This window comes from Dendrobates tinctorius, unplaced genomic scaffold, assembly GCF_039654945.1.
Source record: "Dendrobates tinctorius isolate UK_male_01 unplaced genomic scaffold, ASM3965494v1 ptg000065l, whole genome shotgun sequence".
In the NCBI taxonomy this organism is placed as follows: Eukaryota; Metazoa; Chordata; class Amphibia; order Anura; family Dendrobatidae; genus Dendrobates; species Dendrobates tinctorius.
The window spans coordinates 8,123,376-8,149,015 of record NW_027361733.1 but is presented as its reverse complement, the minus strand read 5'-3'; the positions used below and the strand labels follow the sequence as shown (position 1 = coordinate 8,149,015).

General features: G+C 50.1%; 1 protein-coding gene across 4 annotated transcripts in view; it reads left to right on the top strand.

Moving 5' to 3' along the window:
- Positions 1-23,800, top strand: part of RIPOR3 (RIPOR family member 3) — a 234,104-nt gene extending 210,304 nt beyond the window's left edge. For 3 of the 4 annotated variants that reach the window (XM_073580601.1, XM_073580602.1, XM_073580600.1), the window contains 3 exons: positions 22,232-22,315; positions 23,033-23,123; positions 23,312-23,800. In XM_073580601.1, the coding sequence (XP_073436702.1) occupies positions 22,232-22,315; positions 23,033-23,123; positions 23,312-23,412 (276 nt within the window). In that variant the 3' untranslated portion in view covers positions 23,413-23,800. Of the gene's footprint in view, positions 1-16,464; positions 16,582-22,231; positions 22,316-23,032; positions 23,124-23,311 lie in introns of those variants that run through there. The other variant, XM_073580603.1, reaches the window with a different exon arrangement.
- Positions 23,801-25,640: the final 1,840 nt, after the last annotated feature.

Sequence of the window (25,640 nt, the reverse complement as noted above, 5' to 3'; positions counted from 1 at the left end):
TGTTCAATTCAACAGAAGGTGAAGACAGTGACAGCTGCTCTGATTAGGTGCCAGGGTCATGTGTCATCACAACCGCATGAGGGCCCCAGGTAGAGCGAGTTCCAACACTCCCTTTAACATGTTAACAGCCGCAGGTGGATCGCGAGTCACTAGATGGCAGCACAGTCTGTCCAGTTACTAATACACAGACATTTTCTAGCCCCTTGAACAGATTTCTACAAGTCAGAAATCATTGAATTGATCCCATGAACAAAGCCTCATTACCGATCTCATCGGATTTGTCAGTGTCTATAACTACAATATAATGAGCTAATGCAGTCCATGATCCCCTGACAAGCAGCAATCTGGAGGGACCAGTGTCTGTGCTGCCGCCAGTCGGGGATGCTCCGGCCATTGTGCATTAGGTTAGGGATCGGGTGACGCAGATATTTGTTCCCACGTTCTTTTCTTTATCTTTTTCTGCAATATTTATTTTCTTTTTATGCTCCATTTAGTTGACCGCAGACTGGAGACGGGTAAGCAGAATCCATGTGGGGCAAATCAGGATTCCCACGGGACCGGCTGAGGAATGTTTAGTCAGAAAGCAGGACAATGTCTCAATATTCCCTGTTTTTCATTCACAGTCTGCAGTATCAAAATTACAGAGAAAATTCATATTCCTCTGATCTTCAGCCAAGTGTAGCACTCTTCGATCCCCCCCCAAATCCAGCCCACCCCTTTAATTCATATTATCAGTGCAGTCACTAAAAGCCATACACGAGACAGCTGTCTGCCTGGCGTTCATTCAGCAGACTCTCTCTCTCATCCTCTCGTAATTCCCCCCCATACACATAAGCGCATGGAGAGGAGAAAGCCGCTGCCACGCTCATCTTCTTGAAAAGACAAGGGCTGGAGCGAGCCGCGGAACCCCCACCCCACAGCGGCTAAGTGGAAGCCCTGCATGACGGTGGGTTGGAGGGAAGGGGTTAATGTTTTCAAGAGGGTGAAGGAGGGGGGTGGGGGGGTATATTAAGGGGCTTCAGGGGCGGTTACCTTACTTCCCGCCCTGGAGCCACGAGGAATTGTCCGGAAGAAGACCATCCAGTGCCATGGCGTCTGTGGATGCGGTCCTGGAGAGGCTGCGGGCGGCAGCAGAGGCGCAGCCGGTCGGGTGGCTGGAGCGGCAAGTGGCCAGTATTGTTGGTGGGAACAGCGGTCCATCGGCTCCGGTGGATTCACCCCGGACGAGGAGGCGGGTCAGGCCTCCGGAGCGCCTGTCACCGGGGGCGGCGCCGAGCACCCGCCGCCGGCGTCGGAGCCCCTCCCGGGACCCTCCGGCCAGGGTGCCGGCCGGTGTGCGTGCTGGCGGCCCCCGGGCCGGGAGGAATCCAAGGGCCGGCCGGGGTGCAGCGGCGGTCGGCAGGCCTACGCCTCGGCATGCTCGGGAGGCTGGGCCTGCGCGCGCCAGGACGGTGCGGAATGATGATGTCACGGCAGGCCGCGAGGGAGTCGTGCAGCCTGCCTCTTCGGCGCGAGGAGGCGCCGGGATGGCCGGAGCAGGGAGAATATCGGGCGGCAGCCCCTGGTGTGCGGGGCGGGCTGGTGCCTCCAGCACTGTGGCCCCCTGGACCGGGCCAACAGGAGGGGGCGACGCTGACGGCCAGAACGACGGCCACGCGGCGAGGGATGCGGGCAGTGGGCGGCAACAGGCTGCAGCCCCTGGGCCTGTGCAACCTGCTGGCCTCGGCAGGGAGGATGCAAGAAGAAAACGGCCTGGGAGTGCGTCGGGATCAAGAGTGCCGGTCTCAGCCAGTTTCGGACCTCTGGGGTCGGAGGGTCTTCTGCGCAGCTCCAGACATGATGAACAGCGGGATTCAGGATTGGCGGCTGGAGGAGACACAGCGTCCTCGCAGCCCGGTGAGTATCCATCTATGACCTGTCTGTCATCACCCTTAGTGAGGTCCCCCGCGGTCGGGTACGAAGGGGAGGGCCGGACCGGGGCGGTGGGGCACGTTATGGGAGGAGGGGACCCGTCGCTGATCGTGGGATTGGGGACATGTTGTCATCCGTACGGGATTTGCTGGCACGGATGGAGGGAGTTAGAGAGCCATCGGCGCATCTGGCAGCATGGGTAGGGCCAGCTGAGCGGTGGCCGGGCTCGTCGGGGGCGGCTGTCGGGGTTTCGGGGGGTCGGGAGGTCCCTGTATCTGTGTCGGTTCAGACGGAAAAGGAGAAGGAATGTCGGGTCCATTTAGACGATAGGGCCCACGGGGAGGTGTACGTGTGTTTTGAGGGCCCTTTGGGGGCTCATTTGAAAAAAGAGGTGCGGGAGAAGATCTGGAAGGATGAATATGTAGAGATCTTTTCCCTGTTGCCGCTGGCGAAGTTCAATTTGGATAAGGGCAAGAAGGACGACAGCAAAAAAGAGGATGAGGAAAAACGGAGATGGCGTTTGATCCCGCAGACGTTTGCTAATTGGCTCCAGGCGTTTGCAATCCTGGCCAGCGTGATCGGGGAAAAGGCACCGGAAAATTGTTCTCCTCTTTTTTGTTATCTGGATTCAATTGGGGAGGCATATAGGGTTTATGGGGGTCAGGCTTGGCTTCGCTACGACGAGCAATTTAGACAAAGGAAGGCGATTCGTCCGGCGATTCGGTGGGATCAGAAGGACATAGGTTTGTGGTTACGGGTTATGACGCAGTCTAAATTTGGCCATTCCTTTCTTGGAGGAGGGGGGGGTCGGAGGGGTTAACTCATCCAATGGGCAAAGTGGTGGCCAGGGGGCAGGTGGTCAGGCGGCCGTCCAGAAGCAGGGTCTCTGCTGGCAGTTTAACGATGGGCAATGCAGGTTCGGTTCAAACTGTAGATTCAAGCACCTGTGTTCCCATTTCAGCGGATCCTCGCACGGGGCTTCAAAATGCTTTAAAAAGCAAAAAGGAAGGGGGAAGAGTGGTAATTCCAAAGGGGGAGACGCCGGTGAGAATGGCCGCGATGGCCCCTTATCTAAATAGGTTCCCAGATGGTGAAAAGGCGGCATTGTTGGTGTCCGGTTTTACGGATGGTTTTAGAATTCCTGACCCTCCTTTTGAAATACCTCGGGGGCGGAAGAATCTCAGGTCTGCTGACCTTTATGGGGCGGTGGTGTCGGAAAAGTTGGCCAAGGAAGTGCGTTTGGGACGGATGGCGGGGCCGTTTAAAGATCCTCCGTTTGAGGATCTGGTTGTTTCACCCTTGGGGGTGGTGCCGAATAAAGAGCCGAATAAGTTTCGGCTTATTCATCACCTATCTTTTCCTCGTGGTAGGTCGGTGAATGATGGGATTGATCCGGAGCTGTGCTCGGTTGTGTATACGTCGTTTGATGAGGCGGCAAATTTGGTACGGAGGTGTGGTAGGGGGGCACTGTTGGCGAAAACGGATATCGAGTCGGCGTTTCGATTGCTTCCGGTTCATCCTGACAGTGTTAGGTTGTTGGGCTGTTTTTGGGAGGGGGAATTTTTTGTTGATAGATGTTTGCCAATGGGTTGCTCGGTCTCTTGTGCGTTTTTTGAGGCGTTCAGCTCTTTTCTTGAATGGGTCATCCGTGACGTTTCGGGTCTTGAGTCGGTGATTCATTACCTTGATGATTTTTTATGTATTGGCCCGGGGGACTCGGGTTGTTGTGAGAGGTTGCTTAGTGCCGTGGTCTGGGTGTCTGAGCGTTTTGGCGTGCCGCTTGCGCCGGGGAAAACGGAGGGGCCTTGTACGTGCCTGTCCTTTTTGGGAATTGTGATTGATTCAGTGGCTTGGGAGTTCCGATTGCCGGATGATAAGGTTGAGGCGTTGCGGGTGGAGATGGCTCGAGCTAGGCGGGTGAAGAAATTGGCGTTGAGGGAGGTGCAGTCGCTACTTGGTAAATTGAATTTTGCTTGTCGCGTCATTCCGATGGGAAGGATCTTTTCGCGGCGTCTGGCAAGTGCGACAGCGGGAGTGAAGGCTCCACATCATTTTGTTCGACTGACCAGTGATCACAAGGCAGATTTGGAGGTGTGGGACAAGTTTTTGGAGCAATATAACGGAAGATCATTGGTCATGGATGACGGAGTTTCGAACGGGGAGTTGGACTTGTTTACGGATGCGTCAGGTGGAGTGGGTTTTGGGGCGTATTTTAAGGGCCAGTGGTGCGCAGCTGCGTGGCCTGATGAGTGGGTCCAGTTGGGCCTCGTTAAGAACATTGCTTTGTTGGAGATCTTTCCCATATTGGTGGCGGTGAACTTGTGGAGGGAGGAGTTTCGGAATAAAAAAGTTCGTTTTCATTGTGATAACATGGGAGTGGTGTGCTCCATTAGCAGCCTGACGGCGTCTTCTCCTCCGGTGATTCGAGTTCTGCGGCAACTGATGTTGACTTTTTTATCGCTCAATGCTCATGTAACGGCTTCTCATGTGCCTGGTGTTAGGAATTCCATTGCTGATTCTTTGTCTCGTTTGCAGTGGGAGCGCTTTCGGACTTTGGCCCCAGAGGCGGAGGAAGCGGGTCTCGAGTGTCCTGCCGGGCTTTGGAAGGTGGTCTCAGGGCTGCAGAACCTTTGATTCGGGCTTCTTTGTCTGCTGGTACTTGGTCGACCTACGAGGCGGTTTGGAACGCTTGGGAAAATTGGTTGGGGGCACGTTTGTGTGGCGACTCGAGGGAGGATCATTTGGGGGCATTGCTAGCATGGTTGGGGTTTGGGGCGGAAGAGGGGTGGTCGGTCTCCAGGGTGGGGCAGATTAGGGCTGGTTTAGCTTTTGGATTTAAATTGCGGGGGCAGGTTGATTTGACTAAGTGTTTCTAGGTCAGCCAGGCTATGAAGGGTTTCCGACGTCGGGGCGGTAGGGGGGATTGCCGGCGTCCGCTGTCATTTGGCATACTTGAACGGTTGGGGGCTGTGTTGGACGAGGTCTGTGTGTCACGGTTTGAGTGTTCTCTTTTTCAGGCGGCTTTTTCGCTTGCCTTTTTCGGGGCATTGAGGGTGGGGGAGTTGGTCTCTCCAGGGCGGTGTTCGGGTGGGGGTTTGTTGGACAGGGACGTGTTAGTGGGTGACGAGGGCTTGGAGTTTTGGATTCGGAGATCGAAAACGGATCAGGAGGGTAGGGGGAAAAAGGGTGGTGTTGGGCACTGTGCCTGGATCCCTGATGTGCCCGGTGCGATGCTTGCGGGTTTACAGGTCAGAGCAGCAGAGGGGCGATGGGCCATTGCTGCGGCATGCTGATGGTTCCTTCTTGTCAACGTTCCAGTTCGTGGCGGTTTTGCGAAAAGGCCTGGACAGGTTGGGTATTGATGGGTCTCGGTTCGCTTCTCACTCTTTTCGGATCGGGGCGGCCACAGAGGCGGCTGCTGGTGGTTTGGGTTCGAAGGTAATACAGCGGATTGGTCAGTGGGAATCGAGTCGTTACAGGTCGTACGTTCGAGTTGGGGCTTTGAATGCGGAATTGCGTGAGGGGGAGGGCGTGGTGTGAGTTGTTTGCGCGGTGGCTAATAGTGGTTTTTTGTCATTACAGGTTGCACTCCATTGCTGGTGTGGATCCTGGGCCATTCCTTTGTGTATTGGGGAGCTCGGCGTGCGGATGTTCGGCGGGAGGGGCGGCAATTGGGTTTTGGGCGCAGTTTGGCGGTGGTAAGATGGTTGGGTTTCAGGGGGATGGGTTGGAACAGGGTTTTGCTGGAAGTCCATAATAGCGCTAGGCTTGACAGGGATCCTGATATTCTAGTTCTGCACGCCGGGGGAAATGATTTGGGGGTCCGTCCTTTCCGTGAATTGGTCAAGGACATTAAGCACGATCTTCTGCGGTTGTGGTTATCGTTTAAAGGGCTAACTGTGGTGTGGTCGGAGATGGTGTCGAGGAAGACTTGGCGGCATGCGAGGTCGGTGAGCAAGTTAAATAAGGCACGGATAAAGGTCAATCGGGCAGTGTCTGCGTTCGTGGTTAGGAACGGGGGGTGGTGGTTCGGCATTTTGATTTGGAGGGAGGGGGGAGTTTTGGCGGGCTGACGGCGTTCATTTAAATGATGTGGGAATGGATCTTTGGGCTTTGGGGCTGCAGGATGGGATTGAGAGGGCCATGGCTTTTCGGAATGGGGGGGTCTCAGGCAATCGAGGTCTTCAATTGCCTTCGTTGTGGCGTGTGGGGGGAGGGGGTCCTTGAAGTTGGTGCTAAATTGGTTTTGGGGGATCTGTGGTTTTATGGATTCCTCAATGATTATCCGTGGTTTGGGTCTGGTGAGTTGGGGGGACTTCCGGCAGTGGTTGGTCGGATCCCCAGGGATTAAGTGGACAGGGTAACCCCGATGGGGGTTTTGGTGCTCCCGAGCCAGTGAGGTAACGGCTGGGAGTAATTTATGGTATGTGTTTGTCCACAGAAAGTATTATTTACGTTTTGGTCACCAGATTTGGAGCTTCAAGGACCCTCCCCAAGGTTGCGATATATTTACAAATTACTGTATGTTTATTTAAATAAAAGGCTGCTGTGGCCATTATATTCCATTTGGGTGTCTTGTTATTATTGGGAGTTTAAGTGGGTGGGGGAGTTTCCCGGGGGGTGAGGGGTTGGAAGAGGTAATACAACCGCACATCGCCAACTCCAATGTCAAGACAAGGGCTGGAGCGAGCCGCGGAACCCCCACCCCACAGCGACTAAGTGGAAGCCCTGCATGACGGTGGGTTGGAGGGAAGGGGTTAATGTTTTCAAGAGGGTGAAGGAGGGGGGTGGGGGGGTATATTAAGGGGCTTCAGGGGCGGTTACCTTACTTCCCGCCCTGGAGCCACGAGGAATTGTCCCGCCCGCCCGCCCTAATTTTTTATGCAGGGGGGTTTGCAAGGGGTAGGTTAATTCAATGTTATGGGTCATGGTGGCGTGTGGGGGGAGGGGGTCCTTGAAGTTGGTGCTAAATTGGTTTTGGGGGATCTGTGGTTATATGGATTCCTCAATGATTATCCGTGGTTTGGGTCTGGTGAGTTGGGGGGACTTCCGGCAGTGGTTGGTCGGATCCCCAGGGATTAAGTGGACAGGGTAACCCCGATGGGGGTTTTGGTGCTCCCGAGCCAGTGAGGTAACGGCTGGGAGTAATTTATGGTATGTGCTTGTCCACAGAAAGTATTATTTACGTTTTGGTCACCAGATTTGGAGCTTCAAGGACCCTCCCCAAGGTTGCGATATATTTACAAATTACTGTATGTTTATTTAAATAAAAGGCTGCTGTGGCCATTATATTCCATTTGGGTGTCTTGTTATTATTGGGAGTTTAAGTGGGTGGGGGAGTTTCCCGGGGGGTGAGGGGTTGGAAGAGGTAATACAACCGCACATCGCCAACTCCAATGTCATCACAAAGGACGGCCATTGAAATTCCTTTACTCCCCCAACATCATCTGTCGGGTGAGAGAAGGGAGGCCTCCATCCCCATTTATAACACATGGTCGGCTGAAATTATCTAGGTCTGACGACCTTCATCTAATGTGTGTGGGGGCCTTTACACATACATGATCCTGAGTTACATCCGGTATTAGGCTATGTGCACACGTAGATTTAGGTCCTGCGGATTTTTCCGCGCGGATTTAGAAAAATCCGGAGGTAAATTCTCAGGTCAAAAGACATGCGGTTTACCTGCGGATTAGCCCTGCAGTTGCACACCTCTACAATGGAGAAGGTGTGAAACCGCAGCGGATTCCGCACAAAGAATTGACATGCTGCGGATTTGAACCCGCAGCAAATCCGTGCGGAAAAATCCGCAGCATGTGCACAGCGTTTTTCAGTTTACCATTGAAAACAATGGTACTGTACAACGAAGCTAAATCTGCTGTGGACCCTCAGAGCCGGAAATGCTGCGGATCCGCAGCAGAATCCGCAACGTGTGCACATAGCCTCATACTCCAGAGCTGAAATCACTATTCTGCTGGTGCAGTTACTGTGTACATACATTACATTACTTATCCTGTACTGATCCTGAGTTACATCCTGTATTATACCCCAGTGCTGCACTCACTATTCTGCTGGTGGAGTCACTGTGTACATACATTGCAGTACTTATCCTGTACTGACCCCGAGTTACATCCTGTATTATACTCCAGAGCTGCACTCACTATTCTGCTGGTGGAGTCACTGTGTACATACATTACATTACTTATCCTGTACTGATCCTCAGTTAAATCTTGTATTATACTCCAGAGCTGCACTCACTATTCTGCTGGTGCAGTTACTGTGTACACACATTACATTACTTATCCTGTACTGATCGTCAGTTACATACTGTATTATACTCCAGTGCTGCACTCACTATTCTGCTGGTGCAGTTACTGTGTACATACATTACATTACTTATCCTGTACTGATCGTCACTTACATACTGTATTATACTCCAGTGCTGCACTCACTATTCTGCTGGTGGAGTCACTGTGTACATACATTACTTATCCTGTACTGATCCTGAGTTACGTCCTGTATTATACTCCAGAGCTGCACTCACTATTCTGCTGGTGGAGTCACTGAGTACATACATTACTTATCCTGTACTGATCCTGAGTTACATACTGTATTATACTCCAGAGCTGCACTCACTATTCTTCTGGTGGAGTCACCGTGTACATATATTACATTACTTATCCTGTACTGATCCTGAGTTACATCCTGTATTATACTCCAGAGCTGCACTCACTATTCTGCTGGTGGAGTCACTGTGTACATACATTACATTACTTATCCTGTACTGATCCTGAGTTACATACTGTATTATACTCCAGTGCTGCACTCACTATTCTGCTGGTGGAGTCACTGTGTACATACATTACATTACTTATCCTGTACTGATCCTGAGTTACATGCTGTATTATACTCCAGAGCTGCACTCACTATTCTGCTGGTGGAGTCACTGTGTACATACATTACATTAGTTGTCCTGTACTGATGCCGAGTTACATCCTGTATTATACTCCAGAGCTGCACTCACTATTCTGTTGGTGGAGTCACTGTGTACATACATTACATTACTTATCCTGTAGTGATCCTGAGTTACATCCTGTATTATACTCCAGAGCTGCACTCACTATTCTGCTGGTGGAGTCACTGTGTACATACATTACTTATCCTGTACTGATCCTGAGTTACATACTGTATTATACTCCAGTGCTGCACTCACTATTCTGCTGGTGGAGTCACTGTGTACATACATTACATTACTTATCCTGTACTGATCCTGAGTTACATACTGTATTATACTCCAGTGCTGCACTCACTATTCTGCTGGTGGAGTCACTGATTACATTACTTATCCTGTACTGATCCTGAGTTACATGCTGTATTATACTCCAGAGCTGCACTCACTATTCTGCTGGTGGAGTCACTGTGTACATACATTACATTATTTGTCCTGTACTGATGCCGAGTTACATCCTGTATTATACTCCAGAGCTGCACTCACTATTCTGCTGGTGCAGTCACTGTATACATACATTACATTACTTATCCTGTACTGATCCTGAGTTACATACTGTATTATACTCCAGTGCTGCACTCACTATTCTGCTGGTGGAGTCACTGTGTACATACATTACATAACTTATCCTGTACTGATCCTGAGTTACATACTGTATTATACTCCAGTGCTGCACTCACTATTCTGCTGGTGGAGTCACTGTGTACATACATTACATTACTTATCCTGTACTGATCCTGAGTTACATGCTGTATTATACTCCAGAGCTGCACTTACTATTCTGCTGGTGGAGTCACTGAGTACATACATTACATTACTTATCCTGTACTGATCCTGAGTTACATACTGTATTATACTCCAGTGCTGCACTCACTATTCTGCTGGTGGAGTCACTGATTACATTACTTATCCTGTACTGATCCTGAGTTACATGCTGTATTATACTCCAGAGCTGCACTCACTATTCTGCTGGTGGAGTCACTGTGTACATACATTACATTATTTGTCCTGTACTGATGCCGAGTTACATCCTGTATTATACTCCAGAGCTGCACTCACTATTCTGCTGGTGCAGTCACTGTATACATACATTACATTACTTATCCTGTACTGATCCTGAGTTACATACTGTATTATACTCCAGTGCTGCACTCACTATTCTGCTGGTGGAGTCACTGTGTACATACATTACATAACTTATCCTGTACTGATCCTGAGTTACATACTGTATTATACTCCAGTGCTGCACTCACTATTCTGCTGGTGGAGTCACTGTGTACATACATTACATTACTTATCCTGTACTGATCCTGAGTTACATGCTGTATTATACTCCAGAGCTGCACTTACTATTCTGCTGGTGGAGTCACTGAGTACTGTGAGAATCATGTGGGAATAGTGGATGAGGGCAGGTATATCTCGCCCAGATTCCTTTCCTATGTGGCCTAGTCTGGTCAGTATCGCACCTGCTTGCTAATGAATAATGGGAGGTGGATATAAAAGGATGCCAGGTGGTTGTGTGAGTGTCTCAGCCTGGGAACACAGAGAGCCTGTCTGTGTGAGAGACACACGTGAGTGGAAGCAGTGCCCACTGCAACTGTGGTTTGGCTGGACGGGAGAAGCCCGCCAGTTGGTAGTTAGGTGGTCCATTGTTTAGTTAGTGCCGGACAGGCAAGGATTTGTTTTATGTTTTATTTCCTTTTGCATTGCTTTCACCGTTAATAAACCTGACCCAGGGTCAGTTACACCTGAATCCCAGCTCTGCGCCTGAGTTTCATGCTGAATGCACGTGACCTTTGACCCCAGCAAAGGCGATCCCGGAGTGTTTTATCACATTGTGGTGGAGAACGCGGGCATCACGTTGCAAGCATGAGCATGGAGGACATGGTGAAAGCGCTGGTACAGTCCACCGCCGTCCAGCAAGAAGCTAATCGGGTGATGATGGCCCAGCTGAAGGAGTTGGTGGACATGACAGCTACCGATCGTTCGCTTCTCCAGCAGGTGGCGCAGCGCCTGGCAAGCTTACCTGATGTTAACCTGGAAGCAGAGTCGAGAGTGATTCACGTGAGTCGGTACTGGCAGAAGATGACGACTGAAGATGACGTCGAGGCATACCTGACTACGTTTGAACGGACGGCGTTGCGAGAAAAATGGCCGAAGGCAAGATGGGCCGGCCTGATTGCCCCGTTTCTTTCCGGTGAGGCCCAAAAGGCTTATTATGACTTAGAGCCTGAAGCTGCGCAGGACTTTGACAAACTGAAAGCCGAGATCTTTGCCCGGCTGGGAGTGACGACCGCTGTCCGTGCACAGAGAGTGCATCAATGGACTTATCAGCCGGAGAAACCACCGCGGTCACAGATGTTCGACCTGATCCACGTAACGAAAAAGTGGCTACAACCCGAGGTGCTGACAGCGCCAGAGATAATCCAGAGAGTCGTCATGGACAAGTACCTGAGAGCTCTACCGCCAGCCCTGAGGAAGTGGGTAAGCCATGGAAATCCTACGACGGCAGATCAACTGGTGGATCTGGTTGAACGTTACTCCGTGGCGGAAGGACTCCGAGACGACGCTACCCCACCTCGTTCTTCATCATCTCCACGTGGAACCGGTAAGATTGTTCCAGGGAGTAGGGGAGATGGAAAAATCCCTAAGACAGTGGGGGAGGAAAACGGGACTGCCCGCACTGCGAGGCCGAGAGTAACGAACTATGGTCTAAGCAAGGGGCCCGTTAGGTGTTTCCGCTGCCAAGAGATGGGACATATTGCTGCGAACTGTCCGGTCACTACTGAACCCATGCAGTGCGACGTCACAGACTCTAAAAACCGCATGTCTATGGTTGCACGGGTAGTGAGTGTGAATGCCGGTCAAAAGGATGTGGAAAAACACTTGTGTGGTTTAACTGTTGATGGCAAAAATGTGGTGGCATTGTTAGACTCGGGAAGTGTGGTGACTCTGGTGAAGGCCAGTCTGGTGTCAGCCCCGACTGGGCCATCAGACAAATTTTCTGTAACGTGTGTGCATGGAGACACCTGTTCGTACCTCACCACGGTCATATGCATTACAACTTCCTATGGGTCTGTGCAACATAAAGTGGCACTCGTCCCGGCGTTATTGCATGATGTTATCCTGGGCCGGGATTTTCCCCACTTCTGGCAATTGTGGGAGAATCAGTTGATGCCTTCGGGTAATAGTGTACATGATTCTTCTCCCAGGGCGCGTGTGGGTCCCGAACTCCGGGAAGAGGTCTCCCCGGAAGACTCGGGGGAAGAGTCTGCGGGAAATGACCTGCAGTTCCCGTTTTCAGTCATGGCGGGTGATACGGAGGAGACCGGGGAAGAGGAGGAGGCTGACAGCCATCCACCTCCCCGTTTGCCGGATTTAGAAGTTCAGAAAGATGACTTCCAAAGAGAGCAAATAAAGGATCCTACCCTTTCTCAGGCTAGGACAAAAGTAAAAGTGATAAATGGGGTACCCGTAGAACCTGGCTCTAGGCTGGCATATCCTTACATGGTTCTGGAGAATGATTTACTCTATCAGATAGAGAAAAAGGGGGAAGATACGGTGCAACTATTAGTCGTGCCAAAACCCTACCGGCGGCAGGTGCTGGAACTGGCCCACGGACATGTGATGGGAGGTCACCTGGGAGTCCAGAAAACCACCGAAAGGATATAACACTGTTTTGTTTGGCCAGGCATGCATCACGATATTCGTGTATATTGTGAGTCTTGTCCTGACTGCCAAGCCTCTGCACCTAAGCCCCGGTTCTGTAGCCCTTTGGTACCCCTACCTATTATTGGAGTCCCGTTTGAGAGGATTGGGATGGATTTAGTTGGGCCCCTTCCTCGGTCTGCACGTGGACACCAACATATCCTGGTCATCTTGGATTATGCCACTCATTACCCGGAGGCCATCCCTTTGCGTAACACGGCCACCAAGACGATTGCCAAGGAACTGGTGCATGTGTTTAGTATGGTCAGTATACCAAAACAGATACTCACCGACCAGGGGACCCCCTTTATGTCCAGGGTAATGAAGGAGCTCTGCTGATTGTTACAAATCGAACCGTTACGCACATCCGTGTATCACCCTCAAACAGACGGGTTGGTCGAACGGTTCAATAAAACTCTGAAGCAGATGCTGAGAAAGGTGATAGACAAGGATGGGAAGAACTGGGACTATTTACTTCCGTATTTGCTTTTTGCCATCAGGGAAGTACCCCAGTCTTCCACGGGATTCTCGCCGTTCGAGTTATTGTACGCCCGACGTCCTCGCGGACTGTTAGACGTTGCAAAAGAAACCTGGGAGGGTCAGGTCACACCGTTTAAAACGGTGATAGATCACGTCACACAAATGCAGGACCATATTGCGGCTGTTATGCCTATAGTCAAAGAACACATGATGCAGGCTCAAGGAGCCCAAAAAAGAATCTATAATAGGGGCGCCAAGATCCGTACGTTTGCACCCGGAGATAGGGTGTTGATCCTGGTCCCCACGGTGGACAGTAAGTTCCTGGCAAAGTGGCAGGGCCCCTTTGAGATTAAGGAAAGAGTTGGTGAAGTAAACTACAAAGTATACCAGGCAGGTAAACGGAAACCTGAACAGATTTATCATGTAAATCTGATAAAACCCTGGAAAGATCGGTCTGCCTTGTCTGCGGAGCTGGCCCGTCCCGTCTGCTCGCATACCGTACCGGAGGTACGGGTTGCAGAGACTCTCTCGGAGCGGCAAAAGACTGAGGTCAGGCAGTTTCTACTTCACAACCAAAAGTTTTTCTCAGAAAAACCAGGGCAGACTACGCTAATGAAACATGACATTGTAACAGAACCTGGTGTCACAGTTCACGTAAAGCCCTACCGAATCCCGGAAGCGCGCCGTGAAGCCGTTTCCCGAGAAGTGAAGGCAATGTTAGAGTTAGGTGTCTTTGAGGAATCGCACAGTGCTTGGTCCAGCCCGATTGTGCTAATTCCTAAACCGGACGGCACTATCCGGTTCTGCAATGACTTCAGGAAACTGAATGCGGTCTCAAAATTTGATGCCTACCCTATGCCCCGGGTCGACGAGTTAATAGATCGGTTAGGAAAAGCCCGGTATATTACGACCCTAGACCTAACAAAGGGGTATTGGCAGATCCCTCTGGCAGAGGCTGCCAGAGAAAAGACGGCATTTGCTACCCCAGAAGGTCTATTTCAGTATGTGTATATGCCGTTTGGACTGCACGGAGCACCGGCGACCTTCCAGAGACTGATGGATCGAGTCCTGAGGCCACATAGGCAGTACGCTTCGGCCTATTTGGATGACATTGTCATTTACAGCTTGGACTGGGAGACTCATCTCCAGAAAGTACAAGCTGTGATTGACGACCTGTGGGAGGCAGGTCTAACCGCGAACCCCAAGAAATGACATATCGGGCTGGAAGAAGCCCGGTATTTGGGGTATGTAATTGGGAGGGGTGTTGTTAAACCCCAGCTCGATAAGATTCAGGCGGTTCAGGACTGACCGCAACCTGTCAACAAGAAGCAGGTGCAAGCCTTCCTGGGGATCGCCTGCTATTATCACCGGTTCATACCCAATTTTGCAGCCATCGCTACCCCCCTGACGGATCTTACAAAAGGGGAAGACTCCGTCATGATTAAATGGAGTTTAGCGGCTGAAGAAGCCTTCCATAGCCTAAAACGGGCACTTTGCTCTCAGCCCGTACTGGTGACTCCGGACTTCAGCAGCGAGTTTGTGGTACAAACGGATGCCTCTGATACCAGTATCGGGGCCGTACTCTCACAAGTGAGGGACAGAGTGGAACACCCAGTCCTCTATCTCAGCAGGAAGCTGAATAAACACGAGCAAAGGTATGCAGTCGTAGAAAAAGAGTTAAGTGGGCTCTAGAGGCCCTCAAATATTACCTGGTGGGCCGAAAGTTCAGGCTTATCACTGACCATGCCCCTCTCAAGTGGATGCACTTGAACAAGGAACGGAATAGCCGGGTGACCCGGTGGTTCCTTGCCCTACAGGCCTACACTTTTACGGTGGAGCACCGCCCAGGGGTACAGATGGGAAATGCAGATGCCCTGTCCCGAGTGCACTGTTTGACGGGTGTCATTGCTCGACCGGAGTGGTCTGAGCAGAAGGGGGGGGATATGTGAGAATCATGTGGGAATAGTGGATGAGGGCAGGTATATCTCGCCCAGATTCCTTTGCTATGTGGCCTAGTCTGGTCAGTATCGCACCTGCTTGCTAATGAATAATGGGAGGTGGATATAAAATGATGCCAGGTGGTTGTGTGAGTGTCTCAGCCTGGGAACACAGAGAGCCTGTCTGTGTGAGAGACACACGTGAGTGGAAGCAGTGCCCACTGCAACTGTGGTTTGGCTGGACGGGAGAAGCCCGCCAGTTGGTAGTTAGGTGGTCCATTGTTTAGTTAGTGCCGGACAGGCAAGGATTTGTTTTATGTTTTATTTCCTTTTGCATTGCTTTCACCGTTAATAAACCTGACCCAGGGTCAGTTACACCTGAATCCCAGCTCTGCGCCTGAGTTTCATGCTGAATGCACGTGACCTTTGACCCCAGCAAAGGCGATCCCGGAGTGTTTTATCACAGTACATACATTACTTATCCTGTACTGATCCTGAGTTACATACTGTATTATACTCCAGTGCTGCACTCACTATTCTGCTGGTGGAGTCATTGTGTACATACATTACATTACTTATCCTGTACTGATCCTGAGTTACATCCTGTATTATACTCCAGAGCTGCACTCACTATTCTGCTGGTGGAGATGTTGGGTGCATACAGTAAACTACTTATCCTAAGCTGTACCCTAGTGCAGCACTCAGGCTAGGTTTACATTTGCGGCTAGGCGAGCTGTGGAGAGCTGCAGACGTCCTTCATGAATCTCCGCCCACGGCCGCACCTCCTCCAGTCAGCGCCGCCTCTGGCCACATGCAGCCGCATGCGGCCTGCATACCCTATCTTTAACTTTGGGTACGCAGGCCGTGCGGATATAAGCGGAATCTGCATGCGTCGTTTTGACGATGCAGCGAAAAAAATAAATTCCAACATGGTGCATTTGACGCGGGTCGCCGCATCATAAAAACGACGCATGCGGAGGCATCCGCTTACTGCGGCACGACCTGCGTACTCAATGCTAAAGATAGTGTACGCAGGCCGCATGCAGAAATATGCAGCCATAGGCGGAGCAGACTGGAGGAGGTGCGGCCGTGGGCGGAGCTTCACCGCAGCTCGCCCAGCCGCAAATGTGAACCTAGCCTCACTGTTTTACAGGTTTCAGAGCTGAAACCTCCCAGCATTCCCTGCTTGCGACGGTATTTGCATAGCAATTTACAATAGAGCTGTATGTAATACTCTAGCGCTCGGTCTGTCTATAAGGCCACTTGCACAGGTTCTGTATTTTACCTCAGTATCTGTCAGCTAATACCAGGAGTGGGTGATAAATACAGAAGTGGTGACACATACTGAGGTAAACATTGAACGTGTGAATGTGGCCTTACTTGTTTTGTGTCTCGAGTTGACCTCCTCTCCTCTCTCTACAGGCAGTGCTCTATTACACTGACCTCCTCTCCTCTCTCTACAGGCAGTGCTCTATTACACTGACCACCTCTCCTTTCTCTGCAGGCTGTGCTCTATTACACTGACCTCCTCTCCTCTCTCTGCAGGCGGTGCTCTATTACACTGACCTCCTCTCCTCTCTCTACAGGCTGTGCTCTATTACACTGACCTCCTCTCCTCTCTCTACAGGCAGTGCTCTATTACACTGACCTCCTCTCCTCTCTCTGCAGGCGGTGCTCTATTACACTGACCTCCTCTCCTTTCTCTGCAGGCGGTGCTCTGTTACACTGACCTCCTCTCCTCTCTCTGCAGGCAGTGCTCTATTACACTGACCTCCTCTCCTCTCTCTGCAGGCGGTGCTCTATTACACTGAGCTCCCCTCCTCTCTCTGCAGGCGGTGCTCTATTACACTGACCTCCTCTCCTCTCTCTGCAGGCAGTGCTCTATTACACTGACCTCCTCTCCTCTCTCTGCAGGCAGTGCTCTATTACACTGACCTCCTCTCCTCTCTCTGCAGGCAGTGCTCTGTTACACTGACCTCCTCTCCTCTCTCTGCAGGCTGTGCTCTATTACACTGACCTCCTCTCCTCTCTCTACAGGCTGTGCTCTATTACACTGACCTCCTCTCCTTTCTCTGCAGGCAGTGCTCTGTTACACTGACCTCCTCTCCTCTCTCTGCAGGCAGTGCTCTATTACACTGAGCTCCCCTCCTCTCTCTGCAGGCTGTGCTCTGTTACACTGACCTCCTCTCCTCTCTCTACAGGCAGTGCTCTATTACACTGAGCTCCTCTCCTCTCACTGCAGGCTGTGCTCTATTACACTGAGCTCCTCTCCTCTCACTGCAGGCTGTGCTCTATTACACTGACCTCCTCTTCTCTCACTGCAGGCTGTGCTCTATTACACTGAGCTCCTCTCCTCTCTCTGCAAGCAGTGCTCTATTACACTGACCTCCTCTCCTTTCTCTGCAGGCAGTGCTCTATTACACTGACCTCCTCTCCTCTCTCTACAGGCTGTGCTCTATTACACTGACCTCCTCTCCTCTCACTGCAGGCTGTGCTCTATTACACTGAGCTCCTCTCCTCTCTCTGCAGGCAGTGCTCTATTACACTGTCCTCCTCTCCTCTCTCTGCAGGCAGTGCTGTATTACACTGACCTCCTCTCCTTTCTCTACAGGCAGTGCTCTATTACACTGACCTCCTCTCCTCTCACTGCAGGCTGTGCTCTATTACACTGAGCTCCTATCCTCTCTCTGCAGGCAGTGCTCTATTACACTGTCCTCCTCTCCTCTCTCTGCAGGCAGTGCTCTATTACACTGACCTCCTCGCCTCTCTCTGCAGGCAGTGCTGTATTACACTGACCTCCTCTCCTTTCTCTACAGGCAGTGCTCTATTACACTGAGCTCCTCTCCTCTCTCTGCAGGCAGTGCTCTATTACACTGACCTCCTCTCCTCTCTCTGCAGGCAGTGCTCTATAAGGCCGGGGTCACACTAACCTGCGCAAAATACAGTCCGTAGTTTACAGGTGAAATACGGATGAATGGCCCATAAACAGTGCTCCGTAGGTCATCCGTAAGCAAGGTGCGGTCGCGTATTTTGCGCATGTAAGCATCCGTATGTAATCCGTATGGCGTGATTTTCTCGCAGGCTTGCAAAATGGACATATAATGGAGCCCTATGACAGGGTTTCTAACAGAAACCAAAGATTAGATATAGAGACATAGAATACATATATATGCATTCTATGTCTCTTTATCTATTCTTTCGTTTCTTTATTAAACCGGTCAGTGTGAGTTTACTGTATCGTGCACTGAATTGCCGGCTTTGCTAAAAGACACCTGGTGCGTATTTCTCGCAAGTCACATGTGTGGTCCGTGGGTAATGCGTATTTTTTGCACACCCATAGACTTGCATTGGCGTATTATGGCCGTAGTACGCTGACAATCGCAGCATCCTGCGATTGGCACGGAGCGTAGAATACGGATGTGAAATATACGGCTGGTGCGAGGGACCCCATAGAGAATCATTGGTCCGTGTGTAATGCGTGCTTTTAGCGCCTCTCACTCGCCCGTATTCCTCGCCAGTGTGACCCCGGCTATACACTGACCTCCTCTCCTCTCTCTGCAGGCAGTGCTCTATTACACTGACCTCCTCTCCTTTCTCTGCAGGCAGTGCTCTATTACACTGACCTCCTCTCCTCTCTCTGCAGGCTGTGCTCTATTACACTGACCTCCTCTCCTTTCTCTGCAGGCAGTGCTCTGTTACACTGACCTCCTCTCCTCTCTCTGCAGGCTGTACTCTATTACACTGACCTCCTCTCTTTTCTCTGCAGGCTGTACTCTATTACACTGACCTCCTCTCCTTTCTCTGCAGGCTGTACTCTATTACACTGACCTCCTCTCCTTTCTCTGCAGGCTGTACTCTATTACACTGAGCTCCTCTCCTCTCTCTACAGGCTGTACTCTATTACACTGACCTCCTCTCCTTTCTCTGCAGGCTTTACTCTATTACACTGACCTCCTCTCCTCTCTCTGCAGGCAGTGCTCTGTTACACTGACCTCCTCTCCTCGCTCTGCAGGCTGTGCTCTATTACACTGACCTCCTCTCCTCTCTCTACAGGCTGTGCTCTATTACACTGACCTCCTCTCCTCTCACTGCAGGCTGTGCTCTATTACACTGAGCTCCTCTCCTCTCTCTGCAGGCAGTGCTCTATTACACTGACCTCCTCTCCTCTCTCTGCAGGCAGTGCTCTATTACACTGAGCTCCTCTCCTCTCACTGCAGGCTGTGCTCTATTACACTGACCTCCTCTTCTCTCACTGCAGGCTGTGCTCTATTACACTGAGCTCCTCTCCTCTCTCTGCAGGCAGTGCTCTATTACACTGACCTCCTCTCCTTTCTCTGCAGGCAGTGCTCTATTACACTGACCTCCTCTCCTCTCTCTACAGGCTGTGCTCTATTACACTGACCTCCTCTCCTCTCACTGCAGGCTGTGCTCTATTACACTGAGCTCCTCTCCTCTCTCTGCAGGCAGTGCTCTATTACACTGAGCTCCTCTCCTCTCTCTGCAGGCAGTGCTCTATTACACTGAGCTCCTCTCCTCTCTCTGCAGGCAGTGCTGTATTACACTGAGCTCCTCTCCTCTCTCTGCAGGCAGTGCTCTATTACACTGAGCTCCTCTCCTCTCTCTGCAGGCAGTGCTCTATTACACTGAGCTCCTCTCCTCTCTCTGCAGGCAGTGCTCTATTACACTGAGCTCCTCTCCTCTCTCTGCAGGCAGTGCTCTATTACACTGAGCTCCTCTCCTCTCTCTGCAGGCAGTGCTGTATTACACTGACCTCCTCTCCTTTCTCTACAGGCAGTGCTCTATTACACTGACCTCCTCTCCTCTCACTGCAGGCTGTGCTCTATTACACTGAGCTCCTCTCCTCTCTCTGCAGGCTGTGCTCTATTACACTGACCTCCTCTCCTCTCTCTACAGGCTGTGCTCTATTACACTGACCTCCTCTCCTCTCACTGCAGGCTGTGCTCTATTACACTGAGCTCCTCTCCTCTCTCTGCAGGCAGTGCTCTATTACACTGACCTCCTCTCCTCTCACTGCAGGCTGTGCTCTATTACACTGAGCTCCTCTCCTCTCTCTGCAGGCAGTGCTCTATTACACTGACCTCCTCTCCTCTCTCTGCAGGCAGTGCTCTATAAGGCCGGGGTCACACTAACCTGCGCAAAATACAGTCCGTAGTTTACAGGTGAAATACGGATGAATGGCCCATAAACAGTGCTCCGTAGGTCATCCGTAAGCAAGGTGCGGTCGCGTATTTTGCGCATGTAAGCATCCGTATGTAATCCGTATGGCGAGATTTTCTCGTCACCTTGCAAAATGGACATATAATGGAGCCCTATGACAGGGTTTCTAACAGAAACCAAAGATTAGATATAGAGACATAGAATACATATATATGCATTCTATGTCTCTATATCTATTCTTTCGTTTCTTTATTAAACCTGTCAGTGTGAGTTTACTGTATCGTGCACTGAATTGCCGGCTTTGCTAAAAGACACCTGGTGCGTATTTCTCGCAAGTCACATGTGTGGTCCGTGGGTAATGCGTATTTTTTGCACACCCATAGACTTGCATTGGCGTATTATGGCCGTAGTACGCTGACAATCGCAGCATCCTGCGATTGGCACGGAGCGTAGAATACGGATGTGAAATATACGGCTGGTCCGTGTGTAATGCGTGCTTTTAGCGCCTCTCACTCGCCCGTATTCCTCGCCAGTGTGACCCCGGCCTTACACTGACCTCCTCTCCTCTCTCTGCAGGCAGTGCTCTATTACACTGACCTCCTCTCCTCTCTCTGCAGGCAGTGCTCTGTTACACTGACCTCCTCTCCTCTCTCTGCAGGCAGTGCTCTGTTACACTGACCTCCTCTCCTCTCTCTACAGGCTGTACTCTATTACACTGACCTCCTCTCCTTTCTCTGCAGGCTGTACTCTATTACACTGAGCTCCTCTCCTCTCTCTGCAGGCAGTGCTCTATTACACTGACCTCCTCTCCTCTCTCTGCAGGCAGTGCTCTGTTACACTGACCTCCTCTCCTCTCTCTACAGGCTGTACTCTATTACACTGACCTCCTCTCTTTTCTCTGCAGGCTGTACTCTATTACACTGAGCTCCTCTCCTTTCTCTGCAGGCTGTACTCTATTACACTGACCTCCTCTCCTTTCTCTGCAGGCTTTACTCTATTACACTGACCTCCTCTCCTCTCTCTGCAGGCAGTGCTCTGTTACACTGACCTCCTCTCCTCTCTCTGCAGGCAGTGCTCTATTACACTGAGCTCCCCTCCTCTCTCTGCAGGCAGTGCTCTGTTACACTGACCTCCTCTCCTTTCTCTACAGGCAGTGCTCTATTACACTGAGCTCCTCTCCTCTCTCTGCAGGCAGTGCTCTATTACACTGAGCTCCTCTCCTCTCTCTGCAAGCAGTGCTCTATTACACTGACCTCCTCTCCTTTCTCTGCAGGCAGTGCTCTATTACACTGACCTCCTCTCCTTTCTCTACAGGCAGTGCTCTATTACACTGACCTCCTCTCCTTTCTCTACAGGCAGTGCTCTATTACACTGAGCTCCTCTCCTCTCTCTGCAGGCAGTGCTCTATTACACTGACCTCCTCTCCTCTCTCTGCAGGCAGTGCTCTGTTACACTGAGCTCCCCTCCTCTCTCTGCAGGCAGTGCTCTGTTACACTGACCTCCTCTCCTTTCTCTACAGGCAGTGCTCTATTACACTGACCTCCTCTCCTTTCTCTACAGGCAGTGCTCTATTACACTGAGCTCCTCTCCTCTCTCTGCAGGCAGTGCTCTATTACACTGACCTCCTCTCCTCTCTCTGCAGGCAGTGCTCTATTACACTGAGCTCCTCTCCTCTCACTGCAGGCAGTGGTCTGTTACACTGACCACCTCTCCTCTCTCTGCAGGCAGTGCTGTATTACACTGACCTCCTCTCCTCTCTCTGCAGGCAGTGCTCTATTACACTGAGCTCCTCTCCTCTCACTGCAGGCAGTGGTCTGTTACACTGACCTCCTCTCCTCTCTCTGCAGGCAGTGGTCTGTTACACTGAGCTCCTCTCCTCTCTCTGCAGGCAGTGCTCTATTACACTGAGCTCCCCTCCTCTCTCTGCAGGCAGTGGTCTGTTACACTGACCTCCTCTCCTCTCTCTGCAGGCAGTGCTGTATTACACTGACCTCCTCTCCTTTCTCTACAGGCAGTGCTCTATTACACTGAGCTCCTCTCTGATAAGGATGTGAAAGTTCAGCGATCGGCGTGCTTGGCCCTGAAACATTTAAAAGTAAGTGCACCCCTGCCTGGCACACATCTAATGCTCTTCACACCATTGAGGTTATAAATCTGTGCAGGACATTTTGTACTGAAAAGTTCTGCAAATACAAGCAGCCCACCATTATGACATAGCGTAGGACCAGTGGGGAGGTTTAGTCCTGTGTCTTGTCATAGGACCTAGGTGGGCCTCTCTGGGAAAGATTGGAGGGTTCCGGCACAGGAACGAGTAGTTGTGGTGGTGAAAGTCAGAGCCAGAATAGAGGCTCCATGTTGTGTCTCTGGCTGTAGAGCGCCCTCCCATTGTCTGTTCTCGTCTTAGACTATCCTGTAATACATCACACATTTACATTATAGGGTTTTATGCAACAAGTGTCGGCATTGTACAGTGAGAAATTCTGCAGCTTTCTAGTGACAGTGGTGAGGAACTAAACTAGTTAAGATCTCTGCTTGCTATCAGCAAATGCAGAATGGAGATTTGTGCAGCTGATGTCTTTAGTCACGGAGGATTGTATAGACGTGATACCACTGTGACAAACCCCCAGCTCTGAGAAATATTAGTGTGTAAAGTGTCACTGGAGCAGTGATCTTACATTTCCACAAATTGAAACAAAGCCTACCCGAACATTTCATTATACGACGCTAGTGATTCAGTTACAGAAAACCTTGTATCCACACGTGGGCTGGTTGTGTGTGAATATGAGTAACCGGTGTCTTCTCCTACCAACAGGGCACGGCCAGCATTGACCAGATCGCAGGACTGTGCCAGTCAGAGGTGGAGGACGTGAGGATCACAGCCAGAGAGACCATCGTGTCGTTTGGTGAGTATAGGGACAATTCTGTGTATATCCACCTGTACACCATGAATACAGGGTAGGGTGGATTTAATGTCGTCCGTGTGCTGTAACTATGCAGAACGGGCAGGATGATACTGCGCTCGAGCATGACTCCTTTTGGGAGGATTTAGCAACCAAGCGTTAAATATTTTAACAAGAATTTTCCATCTTAGGTCAGAAAGGTCGACACACGTTTGGAAAGACTGATAAGATCTGCAGGGATCTCCAGGAAACGCTGACGCTGGACGGCGAGATCGAGATCACTGTATTCTGAGATGTGAAACGACGCTGACGTTCATCAGCAGCCGGTGTTCAGATACCAAAGAGTCCCGATCCTCACTGATTCCATGGCTCCGGCCTGGCATAGGCTCAACATCAATGACCAAAATGTAATATCCTCCTCGCTCAGTGTCCATTAGGGGAGAGACCCTCTGAGGAGGTCCCGCCACCATTCTGTGACCCGTCAGAATGACTCGTAACATAGTCACAAGGAGATGGATCCTGTGTATAATACAGAAGGCGTGGGCAGTTGTAACGCACTGATTTGGGTCTATAAGGGGTTAAAGCAATGTACATAAATCTGTATATTAAATCCTAATACATTCTGTTTTTGTATATTTAACTTGAATTTACAAATATGCAATAAAATAGGTTTAATGGAACCACAGTCCCTGTGATCAGCATCCATGGTGGGAGGAAAAAAAAATCAAAATGGCACCAAATAGAACCACAAAGGTGAGGATGAAAGCGAATGCGCGCAGTATTAGGTTTCACCACAAGGGGGCAGCACAGCCTCTAAGAAGTCATTGCAGGAGATGAAAATACATAAACATTTAACCCCGATTCTGCCAGCAGAGAGAAGACGGCGCTAAACTAGAAAGGATAAACATAGCATCCGAATGACAGAACGAATATAATAAACCACACGAACATTCGGTATGCAGCTTTGCACGTGACGGAGTACAAGATGTAACAAAGCAAAAAAAAAAAGAAGAGCGATTATAGATCTCTGAAACATATGAATACATTAGACATATGGATGTGTGACAGATTTTGGTATCAGAATTCTGCTTCACTTTAGTTTTTGTTGTTATTTTTGACACAAAACATTGGCCAAGAAGCGACATAAGACAGAAGTGTCCAACCTGCCTATCAAGGTGACAAGTTTGGTGCAGTTTCTGCCCTCATGGTTTATCTAAGGGCTAATTCTTACATTGACGATGTTCTGATGGTAAAAACTGACACTGACCAAACTTTGCTGAAAACTGGATCAAATACACTGATGAAACTTGGACAGTTTTTGGCATATGAAAAAAAAATCCCTGACGTCTGAATGAGGGGGCGTTAGGCGCAGTTCACATTTCCATTTGTCTGATTCTGGGAGGGGCACTACTGATTGTTATATGGTCCAGTTGGGTTTCGCGTATTTTTCTAGAACAGAAGAAACCGTTCTGCACGATGAGATTTTCTTCCGTTCTAAAAACTGAAAACAAACTAAACTTTTTGCAAAGCTTGGGCGCCTCACAAAGTGTTCAAACAGTGTGTTGAGGACCTCCGAAATTGGTTCAAGGGTAAAAAAAAATGCTTTCCGTTACGGGATTCCTATGTTATGGCGAGAGCAAAAGAACCATAGTGAAGACTATAACTTTTGTTCATGCAATGTGAACGGGTATAATTCCAAATGGAAGCATTCCATGTCATACCCAAATCTTCACTCAGCAATTCGTCCCATCCCCCATGGCACAGATATACCACTACCCATGGCCCCTGCTACCTTGGAGGAGATACCTAGCTCCAATGAAGACGGAATCATTCCTGAACCAGATGATGAATCAAGTTTTAACTTTGAAGATGATACAAGACCAATGCTTTTTTTCCCAGGCAGAGATGAAGGATTTAGTAAGAGACTTGAATCTTCCCAAAGATGCCGCTGAGTTACTCAGATCAAGGTTCAAAAGCAGGAATTTAATGTTACCAGGAGTGTCTTTTTTATGGTTCAGACATCATGAATAGAAGTTCGTTCCTTACTTTCCTCACTAAGACAAGTTGGTTATTGCATCGATGTTGAAGATTTGATGGGTCAATTCAAAATCCAACATGATTCATCGCAATGGCGTCATTTTATAGATTCTTCAAAAAGAAGTCTCAAAGCAGTTTCACTCCACAACAGCGGTTTTTATGCTTCCATCCCTGTAGGACATTCCGTACAGTTGAGGGAAATCTACGAGAACTTGGAATTGGTTCTTCATAAACTTAAATATGAAGACTACGGTTGACAAGTGTTTGAGGATTTGAAGATCTTGTGCATGCTGCTCCGGCGACAAGCTGGGTATAATAATAATAATAATAATAAATTTTATTTCTATAGCGCCGACATATTCCGCAGCACTTTACATTTCAGAGGGGATTTGTACAGACAATAGACGTTACAGCATAACAATAATCACATACAGTAGATTATAACAAATACCAAGAGGAATGAGGGCCCTGCTCGCAAGCTTA